Source organism: Dromiciops gliroides, chromosome 4 (assembly GCF_019393635.1).
Source record: "Dromiciops gliroides isolate mDroGli1 chromosome 4, mDroGli1.pri, whole genome shotgun sequence".
Taxonomy (NCBI): Eukaryota; Metazoa; Chordata; class Mammalia; order Microbiotheria; family Microbiotheriidae; genus Dromiciops; species Dromiciops gliroides.
The window spans coordinates 347336795-347349176 of record NC_057864.1 but is presented as its reverse complement, the minus strand read 5'-3'; the positions used below and the strand labels follow the sequence as shown (position 1 = coordinate 347349176).

Sequence of the window (12382 nt, the reverse complement as noted above, 5' to 3'; positions counted from 1 at the left end):
TACATTCCTATTAACACTATTGAGGCTGTTTTCTGGGAACTGGGAAGAGAATGGATGTGGGAGAAAATCTGGATGTTATGAATTAAAACTATCAACAAAAATCTATCTTAAAAATAGTAAATATTGGTCTACCAACCCTAGACTTAGGTGAACTCATTGGGGGCCCAGTGGAAATCAAGAAATGTTCTCATAAGAAAAATCAGGACACGATTCCATGATGCTTATTACCTACGTGATCTTGGGCAAGTTATTCAACTCTGTGGTTTTTATTTGTAAAATTCAGTGGTTGGACTCTGAGGTTTCTTCTAGTTCCAAATCTAGGGTGCTATGCAAATTTCATTATAGAATCACAGAACTATGAAGCTGGAAAGAGTCCAAGAGATACTCCAGTTTGACCACCTCATTTTGCAGATAAGGAAAATGAGGACCAGAAAAGTGAAGTGACTACATGCTCAAGATAAAAGAATGTTTTTACCTCTTCTAACAGAAACCTGAAGCTTATTTCTGCAAATCTGCATAGGGGATGCAGGATTGACAATGTTGGTTGTATAGAAAGACATGTGCCCTCTGAGCTGAGTGATAAGGGAGAACAATAACAAATTCTAATAGCTCACATTTATAAAGCACTTCACAGTGTGCAAAGCATTTTCCTCATAATAGCCCCGTAGAAGGGAAGATATTATTATTTCTGTATTACAGATAAAGAAACTGAGGCTGAGAGAGGTTAAGTGATTTGTCTAGTAAGTAGTTTTTTGACACCAAAATCTCATGTAACAAAGAGTGGTGCTATGTTTTGTTTTTAAAATAATTTTTAAATGACAGGAATTTGAGATGACTGCATGGAGAGTAAAATGTTCTCTATGCACTTGAAATATTATTCATTGTACAACGAAAGAAAAGGTAGGAAAAGGTATGTTGATGAATTCTCTGTAGAAATTCATTATTCTCCCAGTACTAATCTTGCTTCTTTTTTCCCCCCTGGACAATATCTTTTATGAAATAATCAGATCTACCAGCAAGTAGATGGAAACATTGAACATAAAAACAACTGCCAAAATTTTGAAGAGGAAAAAACCTATATCCACCTAGGAATAATTAATTGCACTGTCTAAACTGTTGATAACAGTGGGGGAAAAGGGGGGTGTTACTTTCATCATTTATTCAAAGCTGCCAAACTGCATTGGAGACATTGATAAAAATAACTACATTTGCAATTTAAATAACACAAAATATTTCATTTTTAACTGTTTTCCCCCCTTTATTTCACAGGAAAATTCATTCCTCTTTTCAGCTTGGTTGGGCTGATTGCTCGCCTTCATAATGTGCTGTTTGGAATGATTTAAATTCACTGTGCAATGAAAAAAAAAGATAAAGGAAATTGCTTTTTAAAAAGCCCTCTTCCCACCCCCCCCCCACACACACTAGGGATTTTGACATATACTCTCTTACTTTCATTTATTCTGAAACATTTCAAATTATAAATGTTAAGGGTTGGGGTTTTTTTTTTTTTGGAATTTGGGAATAGGGAAAGAAGAAAGCATTTGATTCTATGATAGGAAATAGGATCTTTCCATTTGAAAATTCTTCATTGGTTACATTTTAATTAAACAGCTTTCATTTTTATTGTTGTATTATTCAGTTGCACTTTATGGGTGTCACTTAGGCACAGTAAACTTTCCCCACATCTGCTGGGACTGATAACAATGGCTTTTTAATTTAAATTAAACCTATCCCATTGCAAATTCTGTGCAATCTAAAGCAAGTTAGTGATGCTAAGAGCACTTGCCACAAGGGTAGATAGCAGTGAATACTTTTTGAAAGGCATCTGTAGAAATACTTAGAGCCTAGTTAAGATTATTTCTAGTGAGGTGGTTGAATTCTGGAAGAATTTGAAGGACTTTGGAAATTAAGCCATTTTACTTTCTTTCTTCAATTGATTCATTGGATATATGGGCATAATTTGAATCCATCCAATTTAACAAGTATTTTATTAAATACCTACTATGCATCAGGCAATCCTGGTATAGCCTAATATTGTTTAGATCTAAAAAGTTAGATTTAATAAACTTTAATTTTTCTTCCCACTGAAAGTATGTCATTTTAAATAATTTGTAAAGAACACACTCTTCAAAGTATTTGAACATTAAACTATAAGGAAGAACATTTTATTTATTAATAAAAATATTTCAGAAATCACTATAGATATATTCAAATAAGTGTGAATGAACAGACTTAGGAAGGAATTACAATAGTAATATTAACTACTAACAATAATAGCAATTAAGTGAATTAAAGTTTACCAAACACTTTCCTAGATTATAACTACAAGGAATCCAGAGATAATCTAACTCCTCCCCCTGTTTTACAGATGAAGAAACTGAAGCCCAAGGGGTTAAATTACTTTCCTGATATCTTGAGAAGTAAATGCCAGAGCTCTGACTCTGACATAAGTTCTCTGACTCCCAAGAAACACTCTTTCACTGCACCTTTCTTTTATAACAGCCCCACAAAGGAGAACAAACGTTATTTAATTACTTGATTCAGTCTCTATTATTTATGATACAGTTACAGTTTTATCTGGTCCTCTCTAGAAGCCATTATTCAAGGCCCTGAGCAAGTCCTACCTTTCCTAGTCTGCTTTCCCTGATAATTTAAAGAACCTACTTTGAGCCCTTTTTTTCTTGATTCTTTTGGTTTTTTAAAATGCAATTTAACACTTTATTGCAAACTGTCATAAATATGCATATATGTGTATTGTGCAAATATACACACAAAACAGATATTACACATACATATATGCATGCATTTGATGAAATGCACATATACATATAGATACACACACACATATATATGTATGTATGTATGTATGTATATATATACCTTATTCTGTATTCTGTGCATGACTTCTTTGGAGTCTTGGTCACTATGCTTATTAAATTCTCTAAGTCTTTCAAAGATGTTTGCCTTTACAACACTGTTGTAATTGTAGAAATTGTTCTCCTGATTCTGTTTGCCTCAGTCTGGTGTATTGGTTGGTGTAAGGCCTCCAACCCTTCTCTGAAGCCATCCCCTTCATATTTTCTTATAGCACAGAATTATTCCATCACATTTCTATACCAGCCATTCCCCAACTGAAGGGTATTCCCTCTGTTTCCAATTCTTGTCACCACAAAACAGCTGTTATCAATAGTTTGTACATCTTTAATTAAGAGTTTGTTTTGCTTTGGCTTAATCACTACCTTAATCTACCCCTTCCCTCATTCACCTACTTCCTTACTCTCCTTTCCCTCCTGATTCCCTGTTAAGTGAAAAGTATTTCTGTACTCAGCTGCATGTGCATATGCATTCTTTCCTCCTCTGACCAATTCAGATCAGAATGTTGTTCAAGTTTCAGCCAATCTCATACTTTTTTTGTTTTATAGACTTCTATTTATGCACCATGATTATGTGAGGTAAATTTCTTCAAACTTACTTTCCCTTTCCCTAACCTCAGTGTGCTCTTCTTCCTCTTTTTTCCCATTCTTCATGATATAAAAGAACCAGTCTCAAACCCTCTGTCTAGATTCTCTCTATGCACCATGATGTCAATAGGGTTTATTGGCACATTTGTATCATATCCCCACCTGGAATGTAAATATTATGCTCTTGTATAATCCCTTTTGATCGTTTGTTCATGTATATCTTCATACATTTTTCTAGAAGGAAGTTTCTAAATAGCTCTGGTCATTTCATTCAGATTGCTTAGAAGTCTTTTGTTTCATTAACTATCTACTTTTCCCACTGTAGGTTTAAACTAAGTTTTGCTGGGTAAATTATTCTTGGTTGCCTCTAAGAATATCATATTCCATGTTCCCTACTCCTTTTTGGTAGAAGCTGCTAAATATAATGTGATCCTGATTGTGGTTCCTTAGTTCATGAATTTATTATTTTTTTCCAGGCTGGTGGCACTTTTTATTCTTTGACCTGGAACCCTTGGATTTTGGCTGTAATATTCTTGTGATCTTTAATTTGGAATCTTTCATTCAGGAGGTAACCAGTTGGTTCTTCATATTTCTATTCTGCCTTCTGGTTCCAAGAGATGTGAGCATTCTTTATGGTTTCTTGAAAAATCATGTTTACGCTCTTTTTTTTAACCATAACTTTTAGGTAGTCCAATGAATCTTAAATCATCTCTTCTTGATCTCTTTTCCAGACCAGTTTTGTTGTTGTTGTTGTTGTTGTTGTTGTTTTGTTTTGTTTTGTTATTTGCTGTGGTCTATTTTCTGTTTTCTTCTATTTAAGATTTCTTATTTTCTAAAAAATTTATTAGCTTTTATATATTTCATTCCAATTTTTAGAGAGTTTGTTGCTTGGACAAGTTTTGGATCTCCTATACAAAGTTGTTAGTTTCTTTTCCTCTTGTTTCTTCCACAATTCTCATCTCTATTCTCCCTCGTTTTTTTTTCCTTTAGGGATCTTACATAATTTATAAAACAAAAAAAGCAGGGCAGCTAGGTGACGCAGTAGGTAAAGCAGTGGCCCTGGATTCAGGAGGACCTGAGTTCAAATTTGGCCTCAGACACTTGACACTTACTAGCTGTGTGATCCTGGGCAAGTCACTTAACCCTCATTGCCCCACCAAAAACAAGAAAGAAAGAAAGAAAGAAAGAAAGAAAGAAAGAAAGAAAGAAAGAAAGAAAGAAAGAAAGAAAGAAAGAAAGAAAGAAAGAAAGAAAGAAAGAAAGAAAGAAAGAAAGAAAGAGAAAGAAATTATTTTTTTTTTGCATTTGTGTCAAGCACCCTTGTCACCACAATAGCTTTTTTTTTTTTTAATGGAGGAATTCTTTTTCGTTTGTTTTTTCCTTCTTCCAGTGGACTTCCTAACTTCACAATTTACATTAGCACCAGGCTCTTCAAAATTCTGGTGGGAAGATTTTGCTACTACTTTCTTAGAATATTAAGTGTTATATTATTCCCTAATCTCACACACAGTTCTAGATGGGGACTTGCAAGCTTTTAGTCCCCACAAAGTGGTCAGATACAGGGCAAAGTTTGGTTTGTGGCCATCTCTTCTGAGTTTCATGTTCCTGACTTTGGGGTTAAGCAACAAGCCTATGACTTTGACTCATTTAGAGTTCTATTAGACTGTAGCTTTACTCAGCTACTATCAGCCAGTTGGAAGGATCTGTTGGTTCATGGTCACAGAACTATAGGCTTCTCTGTTGTTCCTGGTGTGTTTATTTATTTGTTTTTTTCTGTAGTCTTCAGACTGGAATGGAAAATGGAACTGAGATCCTCTGTGGTTCTAGGGTCTGAATCACATAGCTGCTGATTTCTTTCTTTCTTTTTTTTTGGTGGGGCAATGGGGGTTAAGTGACTTGCCCAGGGTCATACAGCTAGTAAATGTCAAGTGTCTGAGGTCAGATTTGAACTCAGGTCCTCCTGAATCCAGGGCCGGTGCTTTATCCACTGAGCCACCTAGCTGCCCCCCCCCCCCCCCCCGCCCCTGATTACTTCTGAACTTGTTCCACATGGGCTACACAGTTTAGGGCCCACAGCCTCTTCTTACCCTGGAATGTCAACCCTAGATACAGGTTCCTGCTTTAGTCATTCCTATATCTGTGACCCAGAACTGGGCAGTGAACAACCGAGCCAATAGTTGCCACTTTTTCCCCTACCTGAGACAAATTTGCATATCTCAATGCTGGACCACAGACCTTTGCTTTCCCTGGTGCACAGTGTTTCCCAGGGCTTGAATGCTCAGACTGGCAGGTACCTGGTTTAATCCTACCATCAGTGTCAACAAATTTTTCTATTCCCTCTGTCTTTCTGTGATGGAAAATGATTGCTTATGAATTTTTCTTAGATTTCCCAATCAAGTTTCGATCTGGTGCATTTTCTGTTTGGAGAAGTGTTGGCTAGCAGGGGAGGAGGAAGAACAGATGTACTCATTTTTGCTACTTTACCATTGTAACGATTGGAATGATGCCACCTGCTGGAGACTTACTGTAGAAAAGTTCCGCCATGAGGAGAAGGCGTCTGAGGGCAAGACATCTGGCTCTTTGGCGTCAGGAAGTGACGTTTGCTTGTGGGAGGAAGAGGGGGTGAGGCTGGCGCTCTAGCTCTCTTTAGTCAGGATGCAGGTGGAGAGTGGAGGTAGAAATGCGCTCTCTCTTTGATAGATAGATGAATCTCAGCTTTATCTCTTCACCAAATTCTTATTCTCCTTAATAAATGCTTAAAAGTCTAACTCTTGCTAAAGCTTATAATTTATTAGTGACCACTGATTAGATATTTTAGACAGACTAGCTAGAATTTTAGCCCCTTACAACATCTTGGCTATAGGAGAAATTAATTTTTTTTAAAGGACTTTTAAGGAATCATTTTTTTTTACAATTAACAAGTAATAATCTTACACATTGTTATAAATATGATCTGTTTTATTTCATAAAAGTGGCATATTATTAAATATTCATTGTGGGGGGCAGCTAGGTGGCACAGTGGATAAAGCACTGGCCTTGGATTCAAGAGGACCTGAGTTCAAATTCAGCCTCAGACACTTGACACTTAACTAGCTGTATGACCCTGGGCAAGTCATTTAACCCTCATTGTCCTACCAAAAAAACCCCAAAACCAAAAAAACCCAAAAATATTCATTGTGGAAAATTATTTGTCTTTTATTAATACCCTCATCAAAGATGCTCTTGGGTTATAGACATATGTACATGCATACATATTACATATGTACATATACAATACTATATACAATATACATATATACATATACATTACTGTCATGAACAGTGTGTATGGGAAGAAAAGCAGGCACAGTAGCCAGTAATTGTTAATATTCTCTTGATCATTTTTTTTATTAATAATGTCCCAGAATTCTTCATGCTTTTGGTATTTTCCCCTTTTCAGATACTTTGTATAGACATCCATCAATACCCTCACATTGTTGTCTTCCCCATAAATCTTCTCTATACACTTTGTCCAATTCAACAGCTTTTTTCTATTTTCTTAAGTGCCACTTCTATTTCCTTCATTAACATATCTGAGTCTATGATGTTACAGTTCAAGTATGGAGGCTCCACTGTCCTTGCTGGTGAAAATATTTTGCTATAATATTATTTACAGAGCTGTTTAATTTTTTGTTTGTTTGTTTTTCCCATTATATTTCTATACTTTTATGCATTTGTGCTGATTTTTACTTATTGGAATCTAATGACCAGCTTTATCTGTTTGTTTCACCATTTACTAATCCAATCAGTTTAATGAACCAATAGTGCTCACAATTTATAATCTGTCATTTCCTTTAGCTGTGATCTTTTTTCAGTTGGCAAGTAAATTAAGCTTTTTAGGCTCTTTGGTGTTCTTATGATACAATTTATATCAGTTATATATCAGTGTACAGATGTATATATATATGTATATATATATATATTTCAGCATATAAAGTTATCAAATATGTTTTGATGCCATTTTTACTGTCCATTTCCCATTTTTCATGAAAATAGTTCAAGATTTGGGTTATTTAAAACATATGTCCCTTTCTTTTATCTTTTTTCCCCCTTGCTTATTGTAATCTACTCTGGCAAGTTTTTGGTTTAGCTGTATCAAGACAGCTAATTCAGGGATAATTTGCATATATGTAATGAGTCTTTCCTTTTTTTTTTTTTTTCTGTGAGGCAACTGGGGTTAAGTGACTTGCCCAAGTAGCACTGCCCCCTTTCCTTGTTTTAAAAATATAATCAAGTGATTTTTATAAAATTATTTGGACCTTACTATATCTAGATCCTACCAATTCTTTTATTAAATAAAGTGTTCAATGTTCCCTAATTTTTTGTTGTTGTTGTTGGGAGCCATGGTTTTCCATATATTTCTCAACAGTGCCATTTTTACCCAAATTTATGTCAAAGTCACCAATATTATAGCATACTTTGGCTTAATGTGGAATATCTATGAAGATATACATGGAATTTATTTACCACTTCTTTCTCTGTAACTAGTCCTGGTATATAACTCAATTTTATTTATGCTTACATTTTTTCAAATATTCATTTTTAAACTTTTCTTTTAAAATAATATTTTTTCTTAATTTCATGTTAAAAACAATTTCTAACATTCTTTTAAAAATATTTGAGCTCCTAATTCTTTCCTTCCCACTTTCCCTTCCCTCCTCTCTGAGATGATAAGCATTTTTATATAGGTTATACATGTATAATCATGCAACACATATTTTCATATTAGTCATGTTGTGAAAGAAAACACAAATCAAGAAAAAGAGCATGAAAAATAAAGAACATAAAAAATAATGTGCTTTGCTATGCATTCATGTCTTTTTCTAGTGGTAGATAGCAATTTTCCTTTGGAATTGTCTAGGCCCATTGTATTGCTGAGAATAGCTAAGTCATTCACAGCTGATCATCATAAAATATTGCTTTTACCATCTACCATCTCCTCATTTCACTTTGCATCAGTTCATGTAAGTCTTCTCAGGTTTTTCTGAAACCATCATTTTGTAAATAACCTTGAGTATTATACTACATGATTACTAACTAGCCTATGAAATATTATTTCTTGTTAACTGTGGGTGTACAATAAAACCATTTCCACTGATGTTTTTTGTCGTTTTCAAGGAATACCTATGAGTCATCATTCTTTTTAAATGAATCTCTCTTCTTCTAGTTTGGTTTATAAGATGAATGCAAGACATTATATATATATATATATATATATATATATATATATATATATATATATATATACACATATACAAATATATATATATATAATGTGTGTGTATGTATGTGTGTGTGTATATATATATACATACACACACTCATACACACATATATATGTTGTTAAGGGCTAAAATTCTAGCTAGTCTGTCTAAAATATCTAATGAGTGGTCTCCAATAAATTATAAGCTTTAGCAAGAGTTAGGCTTTTAAGCATTTATTAAGGAGAATAAGAATTTGGTAAAGAGAGAGAGAAAAGCCTACATTCATCTATCTATTAAAGGAAGAGCACATTTCTAGCTCCGCTCTCCACCAGAGTCCAAAGGAAAGAGTGAGAGAATCAGAGCACCAGCTCCCCCTTCCTCCTCCCACCAGCAAACGTCACTTCCTGATGCCAAAGAAAAGATGCATGTTCTTGCCCTCAAAGACCTTCCTTTCATGGCAGAACTTTTCTACAGTAAGTCTCTAGCAGGTGGTGTCATTCCAATCGTTAAAATGTCTTGCATTCATGTTATAATATGCTTTATATATGTATGTATGTATGTATATATATATATGTATATATATATATATATATATATATATATATATATATATATATATATATATATAGTTTAACTCTTCTTGAAGTATGTCTACTCACTTGTCATTGGGGAAAATATTGCATTTTAGATTATCAATAGTAAAATTAAAGCTTATACATCATCTAAATACTTTAATTCTCAGTACTTTCTGTCCTCTTTTCCATTACTTTGTCATTATCACTCTAATGGAAGAATTTAGCCACTTGAGACTTTAGGTTATTTTGTGTTATTCTTTGTTTCATGGATTGCCATGACAAAAGGATCCATTACCAAGTGGCCAGCTTATTGTTGGTGACATTATCTTTATTTAGCTAGATTGATCCTCAAAAAAAGCACAGTTGATTTGTGGCTAAGGACATAAACAAAACGTCTTCAATGTTATAGTGAAGTGAAGTGAATTAAATGGTATTAGAGGAAAAGATGAATGATAGGACAGGCTAAAAACCCTTAGGCATGGGTGACATTATCGTATTGAAATAGAACTAGGAACATAAAGTCCTATGTATATAGGTTGGATGTCCATGTGGAGGTAGCTACATTGCATAGTTGAAAGAGTAACAGACTAACATCAGGATAACCCAATGCTTACTATTGTGATACTATTTGTGATCCTGTACAAGTTATTTAAACCTCAATACCTCAGTTTCATCATATGTAAAATGGGCACAAAATAGTAATGGCAATGAACTCCCTGTGTTATGATGATAAAATATAATAATATTTTTAAAAACAATTCCTCAACTTTAAAGCACTATACAACTATTAGCTATTACTATTATCTGTTGTGGAGCCAGTCTTCTTCATCCCACCAAAAAAAAAAGAAAGAAAGAAAGAAAGAAAGAGGCGACAATATGCAGAGCTTGTTTTCCCTACTTACTCTTGAGAATCACGTATAAAGTAAAGCTCACTGGTTAGTTGTAGACTTCATTTGTTAAAAAGAAATTTGACCACAGGGGAAATTGGATCTCTTCTGAGGCTAACTGAAGATAAGAAATATTGATGGTGGGGACAGCTAGGTGGCACAATGGATAAAGCACTGGCCCTGGATTCAGGAGGACCTGAGTTCAAATCTGTCCTCAGACAATTGACACTTACTAGCTGTGTGACTCTGGGCAAGTCACTTAATTCTCAATGCCCCACAAAAAAAGCAAGCAAACAAACAAACAAACTAACAAAAAATAAAGATTGATGGTGATATCTATAGGTATTTGGGGATAATGTTCAGTATTTTATAATTCCCTGAAAGGATACAGTTAAATTCGTTTAAAGGCACCCATTGACTTCCTCCCTCCATACTAGGTGGCAATAAAACTATACTAAGGAGGAGACAGCATTGTATAATGGTTAGAGTTATATACTTAAATTTGGTAAGACTTGGGTTTGAATCCTGTTTCAGATTTTTAATAGCTATGTTATCCTACACAAATCACAACCTCTTTTTCACCCAGATTCCTCATTTATAAAATGGGTATAATAATAATTATATCTACCTCAGAGAGTTATTGTGAGAATTAAAGTAGAAAATATCTATAAATTGCTGTTCAACCATGAAAGTGCTATATAAATATAGCTATTGTTATTTTTATTATGTCATGTGGCTCTGGGGGACATGATTATGTGAGTGGGAGATATTCACATCTTGGCAAGTTGATGATCCTATAGCTGAAATCATTTGGCACATATTATGTTCTTGATTGCTTGAGGAATCTGATGAAGTTAGTTCCTACATGGGTATAGGTTATTTGTTAATTGAGAGAAGAATCCTGTAAAGTATTGGGTAACTCTTATGAATAAACAAGGCTTATTGGTAAACTTCAAAGAAATGCAAAAAGACTCTATTTCCTAGAACTACTATGTCCAAAACACATGTTTATTTATGGGATACCCAGGATTTCTTTGTTGTTCTTGTTTTATGGGGCAGTGAAGGTTAAGTGAATTGCCCAGGGTCACACAGCTAGTAAGTGTCTAGTGTCTGAGGTCAAATTTGAACTCAGGTCCTCCTGAATCCAGGGCTGGTGCTTTATCCACTGTACCACCAACCTGCCCCCCATCCAGGATTTCTGAGGCAAAAAGAAAAAAAAAATCATATACAGTGTTAAAGAAAGTTGCTTGGATTATTTCTGGCTTTGTGGGGGAAAAATGACCAGTATTTGTAAAGAAAGCATTGTCTTTGGGACCAGAGAAATCAGAAAACATCTAGACCTCAAATACTGCTGTTTTATACTTTGTACAAGAAAGTATGTAATTTTTTCTACATAAAAATTGAAAATAGTTTCCTTATGCATGAGGACATATAGGTGTTTTGGAGATCGATTGGATCTGAGCATGGCCATTGCAGAGTCCTCTGATTTGCTTTCATTCAATCTTTTTTTAAAAAGCACATTTTAATACAGGTATAACATTGAATGATTCCTTTACTTGAGCTCCATCACAGCCAAACCAAGAGGCAAGGACTGTTTAAATTTCTCTGCCTTCTCTTTGTCTGTGATGACCAAGGTGTACAGATGCCTGCTGCAGCAAACCTTAAACTTCACATTGTCCTTGTTTTTCTTGATCTTGACAGATTTGGCATCCTTTTGCCTGGCTGTGAGTAAGAAGTTTTTTATTTTCTCAATTTTGGTGGGCATGGTGGCAGTGGTGGTGGGATGAAGGGGCAGTGTGGGACCCAAGAGACTGAGCCACGGGAGAGATACTCACAATTCGCTTTCATTCATTCTTTTTTAAAATTTTTCCCCTTTTTTGTGGCAGGGCATTGAAGGTTAAGTGACTTGCCCAGGGTCGCATAGCTAGCAAGTGCCAAGTGTCTGAGGCTGGATTTGAACTCAGGTCCTCCTGAATCTAGGGTTGGTGCTTTATCCACTGAGCCTCCTACCTGCCCCTACTTTCATTCATTCTTAAAGATCATCCAGACAAAAAGTGTAATCTAAATACATTTTCAAGACTGAAGAGATATCTATAGCATTTGGTTCCCCAGCCATTTTATTTAATAACTATGAGGAAATCAACTCAGAGGAAGTTAGTCTATTTTTAGTTTATTAGTAGTCTTTTCAACAGATTAAGATACATATGAGTGGATAA

At 34.7% G+C, this 12382-nt stretch overlaps 1 protein-coding gene across 1 annotated transcript; it reads right to left on the bottom strand.

The window, feature by feature from the left end:
• Positions 1 to 11718: 11718 nt before the first annotated feature.
• Positions 11719 to 11931, bottom strand: LOC122752747 (60S ribosomal protein L38-like). Its single transcript, XM_043999640.1, has one exon. It carries the CDS (start codon positions 11929 to 11931, stop codon positions 11719 to 11721), a length of 213 nt encoding a protein of 70 aa, XP_043855575.1.
• Between the last annotated feature and the right edge of the window lie 451 nt (positions 11932 to 12382).

Coding starts and splice junctions, on each gene's coding strand:
- LOC122752747 (XM_043999640.1), bottom strand. CDS start 11,931: ATGCCCACCAAAATTGAGAAAATAAAAAACTTCTTACTCACAGCCAGG.